The 24,369-nt window shown below is 37.1% G+C and overlaps 1 protein-coding gene across 1 annotated transcript; it reads left to right on the top strand.

Moving 5' to 3' along the window:
• Nucleotides 1–14,322: 14,322 nt before the first annotated feature.
• LOC134253346 (uncharacterized) lies at nucleotides 14,323–23,314 on the top strand. Its single transcript, XM_062735879.1, has 5 exons — nucleotides 14,323–14,473; nucleotides 17,432–17,570; nucleotides 17,671–17,744; nucleotides 17,910–18,054; nucleotides 22,863–23,314. Exons 1-5 carry the CDS (start codon nucleotides 14,450–14,452, stop codon nucleotides 23,264–23,266), a joined length of 786 nt encoding a protein of 261 aa, XP_062591863.1. The 5' UTR covers nucleotides 14,323–14,449; the 3' UTR covers nucleotides 23,267–23,314.
• Nucleotides 23,315–24,369: the final 1,055 nt, after the last annotated feature.

Here is a 24,369-nt window from a genome sequence, read left to right as displayed (position 1 = left end):
TGCCTACCTTTTACAACCTTATTTTGCGGATCTAACTTCCGAGACGCGAGAAATCAGCAAGGGGGTGATCACTTAATCATCATCAAACGGATGACCCTGTCAGCAAATACAATTTATCATTGAGTCAATTTTTCATACGTATTCTTAGTCCATTATTTATACACTGAAATGACGACGGATTTTCCGTTATTTCCCGATCATGACAAGGAGCACATGACGGGTGTGAACGGTCGGCAGGGTATTCCCACTCCTCTATGGCACCTGATCTCTAATATGATGTTTTTGAGGTCCGCGTTTTATGTTATGTATTGTTTTATGGACTTTAGATCTTAAATACTGTTCGTTATCTGCATATGTTTTATGCTTTCGCCATTTAAACGGCCCTTTCACCGACAAATGAAGCGGCTACCTTTTACTACTTTATTTCGCGGATCTAACATCCTAGACGCGAGAAAAAAGTAAAGGGATGATTCTTCTACAACTTAATCATCAGTTGAACGAATGCTTTCGCTATTTAAACGGCCCTACACACCGACAGATGATTGATTGATTGTATACTGTTTAACGTCCCTCTCCAGAATATTTCACCGATATGGAGACGTCACCATTGCCGGTGAAGGGCTGCAAATTTAGGCCTATGCTCGGCACTTACGGCCTTTGAGCAGGGAGGGATCTTTATCGTGCCACACCTACTGTGACACGGGGCCTCGGTTTATACGGTCTCATCCGAAGGACCGCCCCATTTAGTCGCCTTTTACGACAAGCAAGGGGGTACTGAGGACCTATTCCAACCCGGATCCCTACGGGGCCATCGACAGATGAAGCACCGCTTGAATTTGATCTCCTCCTCGCCATTCGACTTCTTTGCGCATGACGTCAGCACATAAATACACAAACTATCACTTGGAAAAATCATGTGTGGTGTTGCTGCTGTTTTCCCCCTCATATTAGCAAAGAAGTCGTATCATTATGTTGTTTTATGTACTTTTTCACAACACTTTCAGGTTTTTACAAAAAATCACATTTATTTTGAGCACGTGTTAATTTGAAACTCTGTGTATTTGTGTGCTGACTTCATGTGCATGTAACAATATAAAAAGCAGGGGGTTAGACTCGTCGGAGTCTCGGATTACAGATATAACAAATTTATCGAGGCTATAACTAATATGATTTTTTTCCCAAGCCAATGCTGGTTAGGATAATAGTGAAACAAAATGAGAAAAATTGGATTTTAAAAATTTTAATAAAATACAGAGTGTCGGAAAATAAAGGTTACACATTAACTGAAAAAAATCTTTCCTTTTGGACACCCTTATTTGCTAACATATGAGACTGTTTTAGTTTCACTTTTTGTGTCAGTGATTTTAGATTAGACTTGGAGATCAATTGACTTCTATCAAAAGTGTTCAAGTTGTATCGTGTTTGCCTAACACATATACTTTATGATTTTTCTCTGGGTCTAGGCCCCCCTCAGATAACTTGCTGAGGAATTTGATTGTTGAATAGAACTTATTTACATATGCAAGATATGCAGATATCGGGTGCTTACCTAGCACGCAAATAAACGAAATAGTTAAACCTTCTCCTAATCAATTGGGCTTCTAACTCTGGAGCGACTTCAAGAAGCGCCCAAAGAAACAACCAAAGCGCCAGCACGTCGCTTCTATAAAGAGGCGACAGGTTACTCCTAGATTAATACAGAATGCCTGCTTTTGCAACGCTCACGTAGACCGTTACATAATAGGTGAAAACTGTTCTGCACATCGATCACAAAGCAATAATGACTTACCAATATCCTTTCACTGGCTCTCTTCTACTGCTGCTGTCTATCTCCTTAACTATAGCGGACTTCTACACTGGCACTCTATCAGTAACTGTCTCTATCGAGACTCGAAGTCTTATATACATACACTGGGTATATCACGTGGCAAGCCGACTCGGAATTCCTGGGAACTCGGGGTTTTACGAACTCAGGGTCCTTTCGGGACGCCATGTCAGCTTCCCTAAATTATCTATTTCCATTACACTACCCACGCCTCAGATTCAAGCGTCCTCGCTTGCATAGGAAAATAAAACAAAGAGGCATAGTATAGACAATTTTTCTTATTTACAATAAATCCAAAACTGTCAATTTCCTTGACAAAGTAAGCTGTATTTACATGTATTCCATCAATAACAAATTACTTTAAAATTCTGGATTCTACAAATCGTTTAACTCATGTGTTAGCTCCTCTTCTTTCACTGACTTTGATCTGAACCCCATTCCCGCACTTGGTGGTTATGGTTTTTGTGGAGTACACATAAAGTGTTGACTCGGTCTGCGTAGTCACGTTCACAGTGGATACCTTTGTAGACTTTTCCAAATCATGCACCACCGGCTCGGAATCTCTTTGCTCTTTGAATCTCTTCGTCTGGGAATCTGTATAGAGAACCGGCTGAGTTCACTTCCGAATGATTCTTCCTATCTCTAGGTCCTCAGGTGCCTTCTCTACTTCTTCAGTTTCCTTAGAGTCTTCTTCATCACTAGGGTTACATGAACCCAACACAACTAACAGTTCTCCAGGATCCTGAAATTCCCAGTCACTCTGGTTAGACTCCTTCTCCATATGGTCACTAGCAGAAGTCGTTTCTGGACTATCTTCACCAACTACAATATCAGCTGCTTTTGTAATCGTTCTCGGCTTTTGCTTCTTAGCAGGGGATGGAACATTTGCTGAACCATTATGAACTTTCACAAGTTCAGTTTTTTGAAGTGTTTCACAAGGTAGCTGTTTTTCTTTAACCTGGCTCCACAATTTACACATTTAAATCTCTGTCCTGAGCATAAAATAACGTGGTCCTGCCATGGCTAATCAATGGCTTTGTCACAAAAAGGTCAGTAAGGCTGTTTAGCTTTGGTGAACCTTATATTAGGCATAAATGTAATCTACAACAAACAAAAAATGGGTTAAAGACATAAAGTTCATTTAAATGGTCTTCGAATCTTTGTCATCTTTAATATAAAAAAAATAAAGTAACGTAAATAACCTGTCTAGCAAAGATCTTCTACATAATCTGATAAATAAACAGGAGTCCGTCTGTTTCTACCAGATCTTTGGGGCTTCTGATCGATCACTGGATCATTAACACCTTCTCTATCAATGCCTAACTCTTCAGACTCATCTTGTCGTAACATGAGACGAGACTTTCATTCTAGCTGACATCACCAGAATCACTTAAGTTCTACCTCACCAGACAGAATCTGAGGTTTAACCAACCTCATTCTGTCTACATGTATCACCTGTGGCGACCCTTTACTACCACAAGATACTTTGTGCGTAAATTATGAACATTTTTCTAGAACTTCGAAAGGTCCTTGCCGAAAGCTCGTTAGCCTTGGCGAAGTACCCATACGCCTGCGAGGAAAGAATACGTAAACGTGGTCTCTTTGGGAGAATCTCTGCCACCGTAACTTCTTGTCATGGTAGCGTTTTTGACGCATCATTTCCCCTTTATTATTTTCCCTCACAATAGGGGGAGTACGGTGTGCTTCTTCCAGTCTCTCTTGAAGCATCCAGGCCCATCTATTTTGTGGCATCGGCTTCCATTGTACCTCCATTTCGTATCTGAGTTCTAGAAGTGTTGTCGCTTCTCTACCAAGCATAAGTTAGTTCGGAGAGAAACCAGTTGTGTCATGCTCTGCTGATCCATACGCCATCCTGACATTCAGTAAGTGTTCGTCCCAATCCGTATGATTTTTGTCCAGGCAGGAACTTAACATGGCTTCAAGGGTTCGATTAAACCTTTCCACCATACCATCTGACTGTGGATGGTAAGGTGTGGTGTGTCTTTTCTATCTGCAATAGCTCGCCAACCGAATGGAACAAATCACTTTCGTATTGACAGCCTTGATCTGAGTGCATTGTTTAGGTACATGTACCTTGAATCTAGTGATGAACTGTTCAGCTAGAATCTTTGCCACAGTTTTTGATTCCATATTTGGTATCGGATAACATTCAGTCCAGCGAGTAAAATAATCTGAAACTACCAGTATGTATCTGTTTCCAGATTCTGTTAATGGCAGTTCCCCCATAATATCTGTTACTTATCTATCCATGGGGAATCCATTTTGAACAATTTGCATTGGCGCTTTCTGGCTAGTAAATGACGGCTTTCTTTTGCCACATACGTCACATCCATTTATGTACCGACGAACATCTTTGTTAAGGCCTGGCCAATAAAACTGACTTCTTATCTTTGCGATAGTTTTGTTTATGCCTAAATGACCTGCAGTACGCTTGTCGTGGTATTTCTTTAGAACATGCCTTCTCTCAGACATAAATACTATTATCTGGAGCTTTTCCGTCCTTGTCTTTTGGTCTATGGTTCTCCAATATAGTAAATAGTCCTGAATGGTTAGTAAACTTTGCTGTGACCATAGAGAACGTAGAAATGCACTGACTGGCCACATCTCTAAACGATGGTTTCTTTTCCTTATCCATCCAATGTCTCACAATACAATTTCTTTGTCTTCACTTTGTACCCTATGGAGGTAAGTTTCTTGAATAACTGGGAGGTCAACTGTTGCAGTTCTTACTTTGGGTTTTCTTTATCCCAGTCTACTTTGAATCCACATTGCTTACAAGGAAGACGACTAAGCGCGTCGGCGTTTTGGTGTAGCTTGCCTGGTCGACGTTGGATCTCTATGTCATACAGGCGCGGATCCAGAAATTTTTTTCCAGGGGGGGGGAGGGGGGTCTACCCCAGTCAAAAAAAAAAAAATACCACGAATTTCTTGACAAGCAAAAAAAAAAAAAAAAAACCTTATCTCGCCCAAACTTCAAAAACCTATTTCGTGTGTGTGTGTGTGTGTGTGTGTGTGTGTGTGTGTGTGTGTGTGTGTGTGTGTGTGGGGGGGGGGGGAGTCTATGACTTCTATTGCCTCAAACCGTTCACTTTTCATGCCCATTTCATACCACACATATTCGCGTTTACCAGGGGGGTCAGCGTTTTCCAAAGGGGGTCCAAGGTAACTTCTTTCTTGCTTTAGCATATACATTTTTTAACCTTGTAAATTGCAGGGGGGGGGGGGTCTGAACCCCCCCCCCCCCCCCCCGACCCCCTCTAGATCCGCGCATGTCATAAGTGAACAGCAACTCAAGCCAGCGAGCAAGATGACCGTGTGGAATTTTAAAGTTGTTCAGCCATCTCAGCGAGCTATGGTCCGTGCGCAAAACAAATTTACTTCCGTAGAGGTAATGCTTAAAATACTTAGTCAAATATACTGCCGCCAGCAACTCTTTTCTCGTCACGCAGTATTGCCTTTCGGACTTTGTAAATAACTTACTGGCATAGGCAATCAATCGTTCTTTACCATCATGCACTTGCAACAATACTGCTCCCATTGCAAAGTTACTTGTGTTCGTGTCCAATACGAACGGCTTACTAAAGTCAGGATGGGCAAGGATGGGGGCAGTTGTCAGTGTAGCTTTTAACATTTCGAAAGCTGTCTGACAATCCTCACTCCAAACGAAGGATTTGCTTTTCTCTGTCTTTTTGTGAAGGGGTTTTGCTATACTCGCAAAGTCTTTCACAAACTTCCTGTAGTAGCTACATATACCCAGGAATGAACGTAGCTCAATCACATTGGCTGGCACTGTTATATCCCTAATCGCTTCAATCTTTCTTGGATCATTAGTCATACCCTTCTCGGAAATTATGTGTCCGAGATATTCTACAGTTTTGCAAAACAAGGAACACTTCTTGGTCTTCAATTTTAACCCTGCATTTGACAATCGTTCGACACACTTTGCATAGGTTTTCTACCATGCCCTCAAATGTCTTACTAATGAAGATGATATCGTCTAAGTTAATGAAACATATTTCCCAATTCAACCCTACAAGGACTGTCTCTATCAATCTTTCAAATGTCGCTTTGGCATTGCACAAGTCGAAGGGCATCACTTTAAATTTATACAATCCTTTTCTGGTGGCAAAAGCAGTCTTTATTTTGTCACTGGCCTCCACTTCCACTTGCCAGTACCCCATAGCCAAGTCGAGAACCACGAAGCACCACTTAGACTATCTAACATGTCGTCAATCCTCGGAAGAGGGTAAGCAACTTTCAAAGTAATCGCATTTAATCGCCTATAATCTATACAAAATCGAGTTGGTCTATTCTTCTTAACCAGTACGATACCCGAGGTCCACGGACTATACGAAGGTTCAATTACATTCCTCCCAAGCATATCGTCCACCAACCTATCTGCTTCTTCTCTCAAGCATATTTTTGGGCGTCCACCAACAACTAACAAGTCTGCTTCTTCTCTCAAGTGTTTTCACTTAGACCTGCAGCTCTTTTGACAAATGTCTCTTAAAACTGCTATCTTTATTTTCTCCTTCTAATAACAGGTATCTTTACCACTGGGCTAAGATATCCATATCAGTTCCCTTGTAACTCGTCTGTGCATCGGTCGAGAGATTCATAACTCGTATTGGAACCTTATTATGATTGCTGACCAGAGTTCTGTCAACTAAACCTTTCTTTGAATCTATCAAACTCATTCAAACAATTCCTTGGCTCTACAACACCATATCCACTTGGAAGGTTCTTGCCCTCTGGTACGCATACATCACAGCTTGCAATCATTTTCACTTCTTGGTGGTAGAATGAACGATTCTGAAGCCACCATCCGATAACATCCTAGCATACCTTGAAGTAGTAAAGAATAATGTTCACCATTTATTGACATTACTTTCTTGGAGACGTCCAACGTACAATTTTGTTCATGCATGAAATCCAGACCTAGGATTCCATCCACTGTTATATCAGCGACCACCACTGTTCTCACAAAGTTACTCGAGCCAATGGCCAAATTTAAGGTAGCTTTGCCAAAAAGTTTTAGAGGTCTACCTTCAGCAGACATTATGTCTTGGTGCATCCTATCCCAAACAAGATTTTGATGAGATTTTTGAATTTCACCGAAGACTCTCTTTGCAATAAGGTAACGGTCGCTCCCGTATAGATAAACAATTTTGTGTCTACATCTTCTACTTTAGTTGAGAGATACATTCCAGCCTCACTTGGTCAATTGTAAGCAATTGGTTGCAGCTTACGTTGTGTTCTAACAATCTTAACAGAACCAGAACCTTGACCCGGTGCTTTAGAGTCTTTACCATACTGCCTTGTCGTTTCATTTAACCGGTTAATTGGACAAAGTTTGCTTATGTGTCCTTCTTTACGACAATTGTAGCACTTTATTGTTCTTGGGGGTTGCCGTCGCTTCTTGTCTTTACGATCTACCCTTTTCATTGAGCTAGGTGGCTTACTCTGTATTTCACTCATTTCTGTCTTATGTTCCATAACAGAACTCTGCAAATCTTTAGGAGTTTTGGTCAGCTCATCGGAATTTTCTGGGACTTTAACTCAGTACTATCGTAATATGTACCTGAAGCTACACACAAAAGCGACTTGTATTCAGATCTTCTAGAATCAGCTCTGACGAAGGCTTCCCATTCAACAGCTGACCTTGTAGCGTCATTAAACTCTGGGGTCTAGCTTGTTTGATTCTAAGGCGCACGTCTGCATCAACTAAAGCATCGATAAACCGTTCCTTAGATAGTGTTTGAACATCGTTTGGTGCCGTAGGATAGGCGAGATGTGTTAGCCTCCGGATTGACTGTCTGGAAATGTCTCAGTCGCCATCTGTATAGTTCTGTCTGGTTTGCAGGGGCAAAACGATCTTCAAGCGCCTTAATCAGTTCATCGTAGTTCCTTCCATCATCTCTACTCAAATTCTCAAGCACTCCTTGTGCTTGTCCCCTCAAAGAGACTGCTAAATAAAGACCTTTTTCTTTAACACTCCAATCATTCAATTAAGAGCACGCCTCAAAGTGTGATTTATAATCAAGCCATGACCCAAGCCCGTCATACGTGGCTGGTTTAATATAATTAGATGGCTTCTTTACAGTATTCTCTTCCTTTGGTTTTAGTTCGTTAGTCTTAGTATTTATAAGAAAGCGCCGTAATCTGACTGTTACACCTGGTTGGTCCTCTCAGGCATCGATACAAGTATCGCTTCTTAAAATGGGCTCTTGTTCTAAATTGTCAATTCTTGGTGTCTCACGAAGAACTCCACTCTGGATTCTAGCCAAAGCTTGGTTAACATCTTCTGTAGGACTTTGGGTCATTATTCCAGAGTGGCTTCTACGGGCTGCAGTTGTAGTTCTTATACTAGCTGGAGTAGACGTTCTCTGATCATGATTGTCCAGAGGATATTTCAGAATTCTCAAGCGTCTTCCTTCCTAAACGTGTAATTTCGGATTCTAACCTTGCTATTTCTTCATCAAAGCATAAGAAATATATGAAGTTTACTATTTTTTAAAATTCAATCAAGCAACCAAATCAAGCCCCACGTTGGTCGCCACATAGGCTTCGGAACCGCCACATAGGCTTCGGAACCGCCACATAGGCTTCGGAACCCGGGGGGGGGGGGGGGGGTAGGGGAGCCCCTCCCCCACTTTGTTTCCAAATAAATACTTAGTATAGACATTTAACGTTGCTTCGTAGGTTAATTTAGCCCCCCCCCCCCCATTTTCAATTTGCTTCCGACGCCAATGCCTGGAGCGACTTCAAGAAGCGCCAAAAGAAACAACCAAAGCGCCGGCACGTCGCTTCTACCAGAAGCTACAGGTTACTCATAGATTAACACAGAATGCCTGTTTATGCAACGCTCACGTAGACTGTTACATACTAGGTGAAAACTGTTCTACACATCGCAAAGCAATAATGACTTATGAACAGACTTACCAATATCCTTTCACTGGCTCTCTTCTATTGCTGTCTATCTCCTTAACTATAGCGGACTTCTACACTAACACTATCAGTAAATGTATCAGTAACTGACTCTATCGAGACTCGAGGTCTTATATATATATATACAACTGTACTCCGGGTATATCGCGTGACAAGCCCACTCGGAAATTTTGGGAACTCGGGGATTTACGAACTCAGGGTCCTTTCGGAACGCCGTGTGACCTTCCCTTATCTATTTTCGTTACATTTTTTTTTCATGGCGTGCTGTATTTCTTTTTTTTTCAAAATTACCCATTGTTGCGTATTTACGCTTTAACGATTAAAACTTGTCATATGGGTAATCCTGTTGATAGATTGATTGCGCGTTAAACAATATTTCATATGGAGAAGCTACAGTACCGTACCACATGTCGGTGGAGAGCTACACATTTTGTCCTATACTTGGCACTGAGGGCCATTGAGCAGTGAGGGATATTATTTGTGCCAGCACCTACTGCGACACGGGACCTCGGTTTATACAGTCTGGTCCAAAGGACTTGTCTCCACGTTCCACAGTGGGTATCGAATCCCCGACGTAAATACGTAGCGGGACTCCTTACTTCGCGACTTTAGAGCAGACCCTCTTACCACGCGGGCAATAAACCTCTCGTACTTTCTAACCCTATTGTACTTTTTCTAAACATATAAATTAGTCGCCACGTGGCTCGGTGGTAAGAGTCGCGTAGTAAGGAGTTGATCCTTACGTCGCGGGATCGACTCCCACTAGGGTCCAGTGTCGCAGTAGGTGATAGCACGAAAAAGATCCCTCACTGCTCAATGGCCCTGAGTGCCGTCAAAAATTGCAACTCTCCGCCGGTGTAACGTTCCAATTTTGACATACAGACATATTCAAAATTGACCCGAGGGTCATTTTTCAACGTTGAATAGTGAGACCAAAATGTTGAATTTAGACCACTAGTCCGTTGAAAACTGAGCCGGGTCGTGGAATTTTGATCACGAAACCGGTTCAAAATTTCCTAACAGTATAAAAACACATATTTATGACTTGGTTTTCACAACTGTGATTTAATTCATAGGCGTCGGGAAACGCGGGGAGGGAGGTTAGGCTCCCGAGCTTACCCCTTTTTTTTAAAGATAGACATAATATAGGCATTGAACAATTTGAAATTGGGTTAGTCTGCTTTCAACAGGCACGTTACAGTGTAGTAAAAAAAAGAAGAGATGTGTTAGCCTTTTAAAAAAAAAAATTCTGGAAATGTCCCACTAGGATTTTACGGGTTTGAACTACTTAGTTCTGGACAATGGACATCCTGTTTCTTGTCAATTTTTTTTTCAGATTTGAATTTTTCTTTCTTCTTACTCAAATTTAGCCTCCTCCCCCCGCACTTTCAAATTGACTATTTCTTTACACAAATGTATCAATGCACACTAAATTGTGTAATTCAGAAAAATTTCTTAGATTTCAAAGTTACATGTAGCTTAATATTGCAATATTTCGTTTAATATTTATTTAAAAAGAAGTACATTTGTATTTGTTACACCTGGTTATTCTCTAAACATAGTTAAACAATATACAATTTAGTTCATAAATTTGTTTATTTAAATTTTTTTTGCTAACAACACTTCATTTATTTTATCTTAAAATTCCTTAATATCTTTTTGGAAAATGGTGAGAGTTAACACATGATGCACGTGCTTATTTAGTTATACACAACATTAATAACTTCTCTGATAATGTCCAACTTGAATTCTCAACGGATTTTTTTCAAAATAAAAGGTTTTCGATCTTTTCTTCTCAAAGTCAAAGAAATATTCAAGTTTACTATTTTCAAAATTAATAAGCATATTTATTTTGTCGCCAGAAGGATGTGAAAGGGGGGGGTGGGGGGTATCTCCCCCTTTTGGGATTAAATACTTATATATTTGAAGAATGTTTTTTTTTTTAATTTTTTTTTTTTTTTTTTGTTTTTTTTGTTTTTGTGCGCCATTTGTTACTGGGCTGTTTTCTACCACATTTTTGTAGATTTTTATAAATCAAAAAATGGTTGCCTTAGATAACAACCCAAACTTCCAGCGTTATTTAATATTTGTAATTACATATGCAAATTATAAACATTGACCTGCTTCCCTTACACGCAAACACAGAATAGTGTGATTTTTAAACCGCCTTCCATCCAATTAGAGACATAGTTTGGTTTTCAACATTGCGCTAGTTTCCCAAAGCCATTTTTTGTTTGCTTGAATGTTTATTGCGTTTCGTTTATTAATTTTGTTTATTTTTTTTTTACAATATTTCAGAGGGTTCTACACATCGCAAAGCAATAATGACTTAAAAACTTTAATATCTCTCTCTCTCTCTCTATTGCTGAGGATCTCGCTTTTTAGTTGTTTAGATCAAAAGAAGTTGCAGAGACGAGGTTTTATATATATATATAAAAAAAGTGGTGGGTATATCGCGTGACAAGCCCATCCCAAATTTTAACTCGGGGATTTCATTCTCAAGGTTTGCTCCGAAAACGGTCATTTTTAGGCCTTATCTATTTTCGTTACATATTTTTTTTCATGGCGTGCTGACATTTAAGTTTTTTTCAAAATTTCACCATTGTTGTTTAAAGTTTAACATTAAAACTTACATGGTAATCCTGTTGATATATTGATCTTTTAAAAAATATAACCTTCATTGGATTCACTTTGTACCACATGTGTTTCAGAGCTAATTTTTAGGCTTTTAATTTTGTTAATTTTATACTGAATTTGCCAGCACCTAGATGGGATGTTCTTACCACCTGATGCACTTTAAGGTTTTGACGACATAAGGTAAAATTTCACAAAAAATTATTTTTAAATAGCTCCAAAACTATTGAGGTATAAATTTAAAACTTTTACAGTTTATAAATTTTTTATTGATTAACTTATAGAAAGTATCACTTGATAAAAAACCATACTTGGAAAAAATATTAAACAAGAAAAATTCTTTTTTTGCATATATTTTAAAAAAAAACTACTTAATTAATATAGTGTAATATTGTGAAAACCATTATTGCAGAAACAAAATAATTTTATCAATGAAGGGCAAGTTGGACTTAGTACAGCCTTTTTAAAGTTGTTTTCCTGTCTAAAATTGTCCAAATGTTAAGACTTGAAAGTTTAACATGTATTATTGCAAATTTTGCGATCTATGTTGCCGATATTCGTCATTATACATATTTTAACGAAAGTGTGGTGCGCAGTCAATTAAGGAAACGTCATTTTCACAGTCGTTTTCACGGGCATTGCATGAGAAAATATATTATTTCTGTTATGTACTTCAAATATTTCCGAAATCTAAATACATAATAATAGAACAATTTAAAGGTACATTTGAGAAAATTGTTGAAAAATATCGCGAATTTTAGAAAATCAATGAGTTAAAGTTTTGAATCTGCATGCTTTTGCTTAAGTTTTTTTGTCGTGCGCCGTTTCTATCAACGATATCAACATGCCGATAATTTTATAAATTTTTTTAAAATTTTGAAATTTTGCCACAAATTTATTGGAATCTTTAAGATACATATTTCTGTGAAATTTTATAACTATATGACGTCTGTAAGAGTAAATAATAGCACAGTCCACGTAATTTTTGAACGGCCCTCGTACTGCGACACGGGACCTCGGTTTATACAGTCTCGTCCAAATCACTTGTCTCCACGTCCCACGGTGGGTATCGAATCCCCGACGTAAATACGTAGCGGGACTCCTTACTTCGCGACTTTAGAGCAGACCTCTTACCACGCGGGCTATAACCCTCTCGTACTTTCTAACCCTATTGCACTCTTTCTAAACGTATAAATTAGTCGCCACATGGCTCGAAATCGTGTAGTAAAAAGTTGATCCTATATACGCGGGATGATAGGTTTATTCCAGTGTCGCAGAAGGTGATAGCACGAAAAAGATCCCTCACCGCTCAATGGCCCTCAGTGCCGGTCAAAAATTGCAACTCTCCGCCGGAAAGTGGAGGCGTCTCCATATGAGTGAGAAATTCTCGAGAGTGACATACATACAAACTTTTCTTACAAAATAATATACAAGTAAAAGTTACTGTAAATCTGATACGGTGTATCCTGATTTATTTGGACGAGGGGCGGTGACGAGTGCAGTTTTTGGTGGCTCCAGTGTATCTAAAGTTATTTTACAGGCAAAGTCAGCCCCCCCACACTTTTGGTTGCAGTATTGTCATATAAGGGTAATTTATAGGGATAGGTATCGCCAAAAATTTCGTATTGCGATAAATCACGATTTTTTCCCAGGATATCATGATAATATGATATTTTTAAAAGCAGTTTTTACATTGATTTTGTATGAAAAGTCATTATTTTTGTAAAAAAATATGCTATAAAAACAAAATTTTATGTTCTTGAAATTTTTATGTATATAAAATCAATTATGTTTGGACGGTAAGATCTCGTTCTTTTCACTTTACACAATTTTTATACTTTCTGTAATTGTAATTTAAAAGATTGAACAAATAAATGAATAATTTCTGGACTTTATAATATGTACCTAAAAACCGGTATTTAGGTATCCGTATCACGATACGTATCACGCAACAAAAAATCGCGATATACCGGTATACCGATAAAATCACACATCCCTAGTAATTTAAGGGTTAAAAAATTGGTAGTTAAAGAAGTTGGAACCTACCTAACATCCCTCCTATAGGATTTTCGAGTTTGGAACTTTGGACATCCCTTCTTTTTCAATTTTTTTCTTCAGGTAAGTTGTAACATCCCCCCCAATCTTGTCAAAAACGATGCTACGTCACTGTTGTACACTTTATTTGTAAGGTAAAACACCACAGCCTTGATATAATCAAAGTACTCAGAAGTACAGAGAGCCGGGCTCATTTACAGAGTAAAATGAATTTCTTACATGAATCATACGTTTATATTGTATTAACAGATAAATAACAAGAATATCAGATTAAAAATTCTGAAAAAAATTATTTTAAAACTAGCAATATAAATTATAAGACACTGACAGTAAGTTTTCGATCCAAATACCACGGTCTGATTTTGTCAGAATCAAAATTAATCTGACTTAAGGCTGAAGTTTTCAAAGTCATTACTACTAATGTTTATTTATTTAGATAAAACTTCGTTTTATTTATGTTGCTTTATTTAGCGTTTGTATTATCTCAGAAGCGGTTGAGAGTAAGAACTATATTTTTACACGTAACTTTAAAATGGCGACTATGGGGTTGACATTCTGTCTTGAACAGGATGACATAAGCCGGCAATTGTTCTTTGAGCAATAAGCCCGGCTAAAAAGTATTCTTATTTCAAGAATTATCTTTAGAAACGCGCTATTATCATTATGACATTTTCGGAAGGAAATTTTAAAGCGCTTAAACAGTAAAAAGAAAAAAAAAGTTCTCACCAAGTATGCTTATTAATAATCAATATTTAAAAAAAAAAAATAACGCGCACGCACCCGACTTATTAACAGAATGTACGTCGCCCCTGTTGCCATTATTTATATTTTTAAATACCTGGTATCCCCAGCGTAGTTCCGTAAAGGCAGTGTTTGTTGACATTGAACCTATAAATAGGTCATGAGAGACCGCCGTCATGTGACAACTTTCTCTTTCAGCTGTACAGTCCATTTACATGTTACACGATGGGATGTTGCTTTTCTAGTGAGGTATGTACAGTGTCACACACATAACAACACACTTTCGTTATTTGCATGTACCATGTACATACATTTTGACATAAATGTTGAAATTAAGGATAAGCTTTCTACACTCTTAATGTGTAAACAATCAGTCGGCAATACAGGTATATGGATAGAGCATGCGCGGATCTCGGGGATGGGGGTCCGAAACCCCTGGACTGTTATTAAATGTTTTAAGAAAAATGTAACGATAAAATGACCTTTCACCTCCTTTGGAAATACTAAACCCTGTAAAATCAGAAGAAGTGTAATGTACATGCGATAAAGAAAACAAACTTGTAGGAAAGTGTACCAGCTCTTCTAACCTGTCCCCTTGTTTAATGTTTATCCTCATTTTTTTCAATTTTGAAGTTAATTTTCTTTTTTGTTTGTGGCTTGAAAAAAAATTCTAAGTCCGAGTTGATTTGGACCCCCCCCCCCAACTCCTTTGTGAAAAATTTTAATTTCCGCCTGACGAAGGGGAAAATAGACATAAAGGTTTTGTGACTTTGACAGTAAGTATACAATTGGTCGATACATTATTAGCAGGGTTTGTTCCCGGAATAGGATACAAGAACACTCGAAAGTCAAGAGTAAAGATGTATCTTTCACATACACTTAGAAGGCTATAAGCTAAAAGTAATCAACCTGATATTAAACAGAACATTAATAATATTGAGAAATTATGCCTAGTCTTCAATTCCTTTAAAATGAGGAATATTTTACGCATGTATTTCATCTCCATTAAAATACAGTCGTAACTATGTACATGTACGCCGTCCTTGCGTGACTGTTTGAGATGACGAGTTAAATTCTTCTACATGAATTTCTTTTTGTAAGGATCGGACAGCACCATGTTTTCTTCCTGTTTCTCCTTCTATTTGTCGGCTTACCAAGGTTTTAATACTTGGCTTACGAAGAAACGACCCTATAATAGTTTTGGCCTTCTTTTTTATTTTTTAAAAAAACCTCAACATTGTTTCACAATGATTTCATGATGAATTAAGACATAAAATTCATATGAAAATAGTATACAGTTATGGAATGGGTACGAGGGAAATAGCAAATTTATGGTACCCCTCGGCAGGAAAATATTTCCTCCCTCGGGGAACCATAAATTTGCTATTTCCCTTGTACCCATTCCATAACTGTTTTATTATACCGAAACAATCATAGGCGATTAAAATTTTTTTTTACCAGATATTCCGACATTTAAAAAAAAAACACTGTAGAGGCATTACAAATGCATGTGGTTTAACAGATTGTATGATAAGTAATGCATCGTGTCCTAAAACAATTAAATTATCTTTAAAAAGTATTTTTACTGACATTTCGAAGAATTATCGTTGTCTTCATTTTGCTAGAATTCAAGTATGATTTTTACATCACTTGTCGCAATGTTTTGACGTCAAAGTTACATTTGCTAATATTAAACATAACGTCACAGACTCGAGATTCCTTGAACGCTCCGCCCACTGAACACTTTGATTGGTTAGAATTACTAATAAATATTCATGAGGGGGTAGTCCCAGGGAGTAGCTCTGATCTTCCAGGGAGTGGTCTTCAGATGAGGGAAATAGTCTCTTCTCGGGGAAATAGACAGTTTTATGGTATTAATTTTATATAGAGTAATTACAGTAGAGGTATAATAATATGACGTATGAAGCGGTACTTTTTTTCAGAATAGCATGAGTAGGAATTTATTATCCCAACCTATTTCATTTATGAGATATGAAGATTACGATCAATAATCAGGTCCAATAACCAAAATCAATTAAAGCAATACAAATCAGGAGCAAAGCAAGCACGGACCCTTAAAACATCAGAGGTGGGATCAGGTGCCATGTAGGAGTGAACATTCCACCACGTGCTTCTTGTCATGATCAGATAAACGGAAAAATCCGTAGACAATGAAATATGAAAATATATTGTATTTAACTTATAATTCTTTGAAAACGTCAATCAAAATTCGACTTGATATTACTGTATATATACTGTATGTGCTGACAGGGTCTTTATATCGACCGTATAGAATTTGCGAAATATTGATTTTAAACATTTCCTCAACTTACTTGTCAGAAGTTTGTGTCGTTTCAGAAATTGTTCGAACGTAGAATATGCTCTTTCTTTTCAAATCAACTGGGAGACATATAGGTGATAATAAACATATATCATATAGCTTTGAGGCTGACATACCAGAATATTGGTCCCTAGGTGAAGGGAAGCCCTGGAGTGTTATGTTACCTGATGCCGAAGGCAGAGGATTACATAACACTCCAGGGCTTTCCTGTCACCGAGGGGCAAATATTCAGTTATAGTCACCCGCGAAGCCATATGATATATGTTATTTAACATTTTTATAATTCAAAAATCGTTAAAGTTTAGGCGAATAATCCAAGATGTTCGCGGACAAAACTGAAGCCAAATGTTCCCGATCTGTGATCCATTATTATACCCCCCGCTTGAAAAGTGGGGGTATATAGTAATCGGGATTTCCGTCCGTCCATCCGTCCGTCTGTCTGTACGTCCGTCCGTCTGTTACGCTTTATCTCTTATCCGCAACTCCTCTTATACTACTGAGTGAAATTTAATGAAACTTTCACAGAATCTTTATTATATATTGCCATTGTGCACCTCCTATTTTACTTTTTTATTCCACACGTATTTTAGGTTTCCCATAGCAAAAACATGGACATGGCCATTATATCTTTACCTATGACGTCATATGTATAGAAGCTTCTGGATAACATTTGAAAGGACGAGTTAATCCTCTTTACACATTACCGTAAAACAATATATGGCAACACATGGACATTATGGGAGGCGGGGGGTATCATTTAGTGAGCTCATTGCTCACAGTACCTCTAGTTTTCTTTTAAATAAGTCACAGAACTTTGAGACTCTAAATAAATGGTACACGTTTCTTATCTTTATTTATTTTTTCAGAATGAAGAAACCAATCCGAAGACCCCGTTGATTAAGGATAATAAAGGGGGCGGATCTCCGTATACTAGTCCTTCAACGCAAACAGCGCCATCTGCCAGGAAGTACAAAGCACAGGATCCGCCCCCAGAGAAGGACTTTTGTAAGTGACGTTATGCATTTATCTGTATTTATGTATCATATCAAACATTTTATAACAAGATATTTTATTCTAATGAATAATCTTTTGTTTAATTAATTAGTAACTTCCATCGATTTGTTGGCAACAGCTGATATGAAGAACATTACGATTCCTTCGCTAAATAAGACTTTTCAGGTTTGTGTATTTAATTCTTGGATGCATGATGATATAAACAAGCTTCTATGGATATTAATACAGAACTTTTTTATTTGATAATTTGATAAGCTCACTTAGATGCTTCTCATCCAATGACAGTTATTCAGATTCGAAGTTATTTTGATTTATTTTATATTATCACAGGATCAGGGAAAAGTATTTGATGAAATATTCCAGCAGTTTCAGAATATGAGAGAAAGCTTAAACAACTTCAAATCACATTTTACTGTTGAAACAGATGGCATACCTGTACTTTCAAGGTGTATGCAGATACTAACTCAGAGGTGTGGTAAGTATAATCTGACTACAATGCGACTAATGACATACCTGCAGTGTGTGTAAGTAGATACTTACACAAAGGTGTAATAAGCATAATCTGACTACAGTAGTGTATTTCATTGAGGTGTTTATTCTTGCTTTCTGAACAATGTCCTTACTTATTGGCCAACCTTGTCAAAGCTGGCTGTTTGATAGGCGGAGATAAATTAAAGAGGCACGAAATGTTGTCAATAGATTTTAATATTTGTGTTCTATTTATTCAAAGAGAAACTCTACAGTCATAAACATCAGGGATCTATAAAAACTCTTTCTATATAGGAGGTGAACATCAAAAACTACATAATTGGGGCTATTGAGAGTTGAAAACCTCTAATTAGATTTTTTGGTAATGGGTATCAGTTTCAGTTGTATTCGCTCAAACCATGCAGCATGGTACACTAGAGTATAAATGTATTAAATCGTCAGAGAAGTTATAAGTACCGCCTACTGCAATTCGATTGCACGACGGTTTCTCAAATCTGTCTTGCTCATATGGTTTGATAAACCTTAAACTTTATTTTCAACCAATCAGCATCCACGAAGACGGTCAATGAAAGAAAATCTTAGGAAAGAACGAAAGAAAGCTTGGAATCTTACGTCTTACGAAAAGAAGCATTGTAATTATAGCTGAACACGATTCGTAAAAGGAATCATCTTCCCAAGTCAAGGGTATTTGATCTGCTCCGTCCCACAAGTGAAGCAGATCGTATTAAAAACCCTTTACTTGAGAATGTGTCCGCCATATTCGACTGGACTTTCGCTATATCTGAGGACCCCTATACTTAGAGCCGATCACTTGGTCACTGTTCATTGTAATCAGTGATGTAGACGGACGTTCGCTATACAGCACTCTGTAGCGATAAAAAAATAACTCTGTACTTCTTCTAATGAAGGAAAGAAAGATACCAAAGAAACAGACAACAGTTGCACAGGTCAGTGCAGTATACAAAACCAAAAAGGAAGAGACATAAATACGATTAACACCAATAATGTAAATAAATGTAATGCAAGTTAACCACCACGAACACGGGTCGCCATTTCAAGCCGAAATCCTTGACAATTAAGCAGTCAGGTGTGACAATAAAGAAGTCAGGTGTGACAATCAAGCAGTCAGGTGTGACAATCAAGCAGTCAGGTGTAATGAATGCGAAGAGTATACCCTGGTGCTGATATCTTAGATAGTATTATCGAAAATGGCGTATGCCTATTTATTAGTCGTGTTCAGCTTTTTTTTTTTTTTTAAAAACACACAAAGATGACATAACTATGGTGTGTGTATCATTGGCGGATCCAGAGGGGGGGGGGGGGGTTCCGGGGGTTGGAACCCCCCCAATTTATTTTTTGCCAAGTGGAGAAAGAAAGAGAGAGAGAGAGAGAGAGAAACAACGTTATCTGAGAAAAAATATTTATACGTCTAACTTATGCATTGAATAGACTCCCACATATTTAGTTTCCTCCATTCACCTTCATTATTACTTTTTATTAGCGAGTGGTAGAAAATATTCTACTTATTTTTATATACACTGTATCTTATATATGTGATATGTAACATGCGAAGTTGAATTTGATATGATATTCCCGCGATCTTTGGCTGTGTTGGCTATATATATGTACCCTTTTTAATCATATCTTTTGAAGGAACTAACATAAAACTCTTTTTTAAAACCCCACCCTGCATGAATCTTACCCCCCCCCCCCCCCCCCAATTTTTTTTTCAAATTCTAAAAGATAATTCTTTTTACTCTAATTCGGAAATGCTGCAGATCCATTAATTTTGTAAGGCTTCATTATGTTTTGAAATGAGTTTGTTTTTTATTCTGACTTGGGGTACCTTTTCAAAAAAAAAAAGGATTGAACAAAGATATTATTTACCACAAAATAAGATATTTCAATACGTGTGTTGTGTGTGTGAATTATTGCTTGAGAGTGTGTATGGGGGGGGGGTTAGAGGAAATTTTGATATTTCAATTTACTAAAAATAAATAATTCTCTCCCCCCCCTACAAGAGTTTTAAAAATTGCTGGATCCGCCCCTGTGTATGTACATAGTTAAAGTAGATACTTAATATACAGCGATGTGACTGGTGAAATTTGACTTGAGTACGACTGATTACACACCTGTACTGTGTGTATAAAGATAATAACAGTACATCAGTAACCTGACAACAGTACGACTGATGACACACCTGTATTGTGTGTATGAAATAATAACACAGAACACTAGTAACCTGACTACAGTACGACTGATTACATACCTGTACTGTGTGTATGTAGATAATAACACAGTACACTAGAAACTTGACTACAGTACGACTGATGACACACCTGTACTGTGTGTATGAAGATAATAACACAGCACACTAGTAACCTGACTACAGTACGACTGATTACATACCTGTACTGTGTGAATGTAGATAATAACACAGTACACTAGAAACTTGACTACAGTACGACTGATGACACACCTGTACTGTGTGTATGTAGATACTATACCAGTACAATCAGACTTTAGTACGACTGATGACATAAACCTGTACTGTGTGTATGTAGATATTAACATAGTTTAATATATGACTACAGTACGACTGATGACATATCTGTACTGTGTGTATATAGTTACTGACACAGTACAATATGACTACAATACGATTGATGACATACCTGTACTGTCTGTATGTATACCTGACTACAGTACGACTGATGACATATACCTGTATTGTGTATATGTAGCTATACACTGTACTTACACAGGAATTTGGTTAGTATATAATCTGACTACGGCTCTCATTGGTACTAATGCTGAGAGGGAGCCAAGAATAAATTTACATAATGTAAAAAATATATATATTGACGTTCGTTCCAAGTCAGTGAAATCTACATTTTTTCTGAAAGCTTTAAACCAACTGAAAAATCATTCTCGCAGCCAGGGGTCCTGAGTCAACCGTGGGCGCCTGGCAATTTGTTTGTTGCTGATTGTAGTGACGTCTTTCGGTAATTACAAATCTTGATTGTTTTTTTTTCATATCTAACCAATCACATTAATCCATTCTATGATATGAGGACTAATGTAGGTTGTTTATATGTGAATATAGCAAGTATGATTTTAAATTATCAATTTTCAATGACAAATTAAAAATGATTTTTCCAAGAAAATGTATGCAGTTCAGTTGGGAGGGGGGAATATGAAACAGGATTTGTTTAAAGCGCCTTAGTGAAAGTACCAAATATGAATTCAAGTCGGATTCTTAACAATCTCTGATCAATTCATTCATTACACATTTTAAAATGTTTATCATACACTGAAAAGCTTATTTTTCTAAGCTATATATTAAAGGTGGCAAAGATTTGTGCTTGCGCCGGAAGGTCAGCAAGCATACCCTAAAAATGGCACCAACCTGTATAAATGTTGTATATATAATAATTGTTTTCTAGATAGCATTTCAACGAGCTGTTCTCTGCTTTATTTATTGCTTGTACCAAAAAAAGTAATGGAAATAAATAATTGTTATTCTTACATTTTTAAAAAAAATTGTTTTATGAATTTTAAGACAAAACAGTACATTTTTTATCGTTCACAAATATCACGACTCTTATGCTAATACCCTCTCCCCGTTAAGTTTTTAACACGAAGCAAATCAGATTACAAGATTTTAATTTCTGATACTGTGTTTGTTTTCACAAATTATAATATAAACGTAAACATTAAGAGATAAGACCGTATCAAATTTATGGAAAGTTAAAGCGTTAAACAGTGGGTTTGGCGAGTATATTGATTTTAGAGATTAAAAGTACAAAAAAGTACTCCCGGAAAATTATGCAGGGCTGTATATCTGACCAAATAAAAGTTCTCGTTTAAGTCCGAAGTACCTTTAATTTGCCACGACTTTTAACAAGAGTAAAAAATCATCTCTCATTAAAAAGAAAAGATGGCATGGTTGAATTGTGATCTCAGTACAAATTTATGGAGACAAATTTATTTAAAAATACGATAAAACGAGAAACCTTTTTAAGAAATTCAATTTAAATTTGCAATTTATGTTATCAGTTAACCCATCACCTTAGTAGTTAACCTTATTAGTTAACCTATCACCTTATCAGTTAACCTTATTAGTTAACCTATCACGTTACCGGTATTATATTATCAGTTAATTATCACTTTTTCAGTTAACCTATCACCTTATTAGTCAACCTATCACCTTATTAGTTAACCTTTCACCTTATTAGTTAACCTATCAAATTATTAGTTAACTTATCAAATTATTAGATAACAAATCACCTATTTCTTCCTCATACTTTTTATTTAATGAACTTTTAAATTGGGCGGAAACATCAATATTAGAATGGTGACTTTCAGACATGTACGTGACGCTGTGGTATTGTATCATCGCTGTATTTTACCCAGGAATTGACCGATAATTATTGTTTGCTGCTTCTAAAATACGTAAACCTAACAAAATAAACATAAAATAGAGAATGAAGTCAATCCCCATCTAGTAGCTAATGAAAATTAATCACTGACAAACAGACGGACATGATGTTTTTGTTTGAGTACATTGTAGAGGGAAGTAAAAATAGTTGCATGAATGTGAAAAACTAAACTTGAATTTACTAAATACGATACAAAGGTTAAAGGCAAATATTACGTTTCACCGACATTCCTTTTTGGTTAATATCTATAGAGAACAGAGCAACTTTGTAATTGCTTACAAGGTTTTGCCAATTAACAAACCAAAAGTTAATTAAATTAAAAAAGAAATTAATAAAAAGATTGTTTTTGCAGGGAATTGTAAATTAACGGTAGAAAGACGGAAATACAGCGTTGTGATTGTGTACGAGAACCAAGATGTTATGCGTAACAGCACAACGAATCCCCAACAAGTCCTCGACTGCTTACAACTATTTAACTCATTCAACAAAAATATTCAGAAAATTTTGGAAAGAGCACCAGAAGTAGAAAATTCCGCCAAAATTCTTCTGGATGACGAAGATAATATGCGAAAGGAAGTGACGAAAGCCGATTTGGCGGGAACGGAGGGACCGGAAGCCATGAAGAGGTGTAATGAGAACATTCATAAACTGAGAAAGATGAACAGTCATCTGAAAACTATTAAAAGTCACACAGAACGAACTATGAAGGAGGTGATAGAGGCCTCCAAAGCTTTGTTCAATGAGACAAATCCATAGTGTATACATGTCAAGATTGACGAATTGTTATCGTATGTATTTGATTATTTTTTTTTTTCTGTTGTGTTCTTGAATACATGAATATTTTTTATATTTGTATTTCGTATTGCGTTTTTTCTGATTCTGCAACAGACAGCTACGAACAAAGAGATAACAAGCAAATTCAAAGAATTGTGGTCCCCCGCTTTCGGTGTCTTTTTGGTGGGATGTCATTTGTTGTGACATATTGTGTCAAATCTTGTCATAGGTAATGCACATTTCAGATATGAAAGCCCTATCTCTTCTCAATCAAATGTTATAAGGAAACCTGATAAACCCATATGGCAAAATAGCGAAGATTCAACTTTTCTTAAATGCAAATTAAATATATATTAGTAGTTTCTTAATAAAGGTCTCGCCACAAGTATTACATACGTGAAGTATGAAAGTCCTTGCCCGAACCATACAAAAGTTATGGCCAATGTTAAAGTTTTTAAAAAGTAGGACAAACTCAAAGGTCAAGGTCAAAGAGTCAAAGTTCTTTATATCTAATGAAAGGTCTTGCCACAAGTATTACATAATTATGTGAAGTATGTAAACCCTTGCCCGAACCGTTAAAATGTTATGGCCAAGGTTAAAGGTTTTAAAAAGAAGGTCACAATCCAAGGTCAAAGGGTAAAAGTTGTTTGTATCCAATGAAAGGTCTCCTCACAAGGATTACATACGTGAAGTATGAAAGCCCTAGCCCATACCGTTCAAAAGTTATGGACAACGTTAAAGTTTTTTAGCTCACCTAGCCGAAGGCTCAAGTGAGCTTTTCTGATCACATTTTGTCCGTCGTCCGTCCGTCCGTCTGTAATCTTTTCACATTTTCGACTTCATCTCAAGAACCAATGGGCCAATTTTAACCAAACTTCGTACAAAGCATTCTTGGATGAAGGGGAGTTTAAATTGTTAGGATGAAGGGCAAAGTCTTGTTACAAAGGGAGATAATCAAGAAAAGACAAAAATAGGGTGAGGTCATTAAAAAATCTTCTAAAGAACCACTGGGCCAGGAAAGCTGAAACTTAAGTGGAAGCATCCTTTGGTAGTGTAGATTTTAAATTGTTAAAATCATGATCCCC

The sequence above is a fragment of the Saccostrea cucullata genome, unplaced genomic scaffold (genome assembly GCF_032062105.1).
Source record: "Saccostrea cucullata isolate Sc308-1 unplaced genomic scaffold, CSIRO_AGI_Scuc_v1 ctg176, whole genome shotgun sequence".
In the NCBI taxonomy this organism is placed as follows: domain Eukaryota; kingdom Metazoa; phylum Mollusca; class Bivalvia; order Ostreida; family Ostreidae; genus Saccostrea; species Saccostrea cuccullata.
Note: the sequence above shows the minus strand (reverse complement) of the source record. Positions and strands in the feature narration are given on the sequence as shown.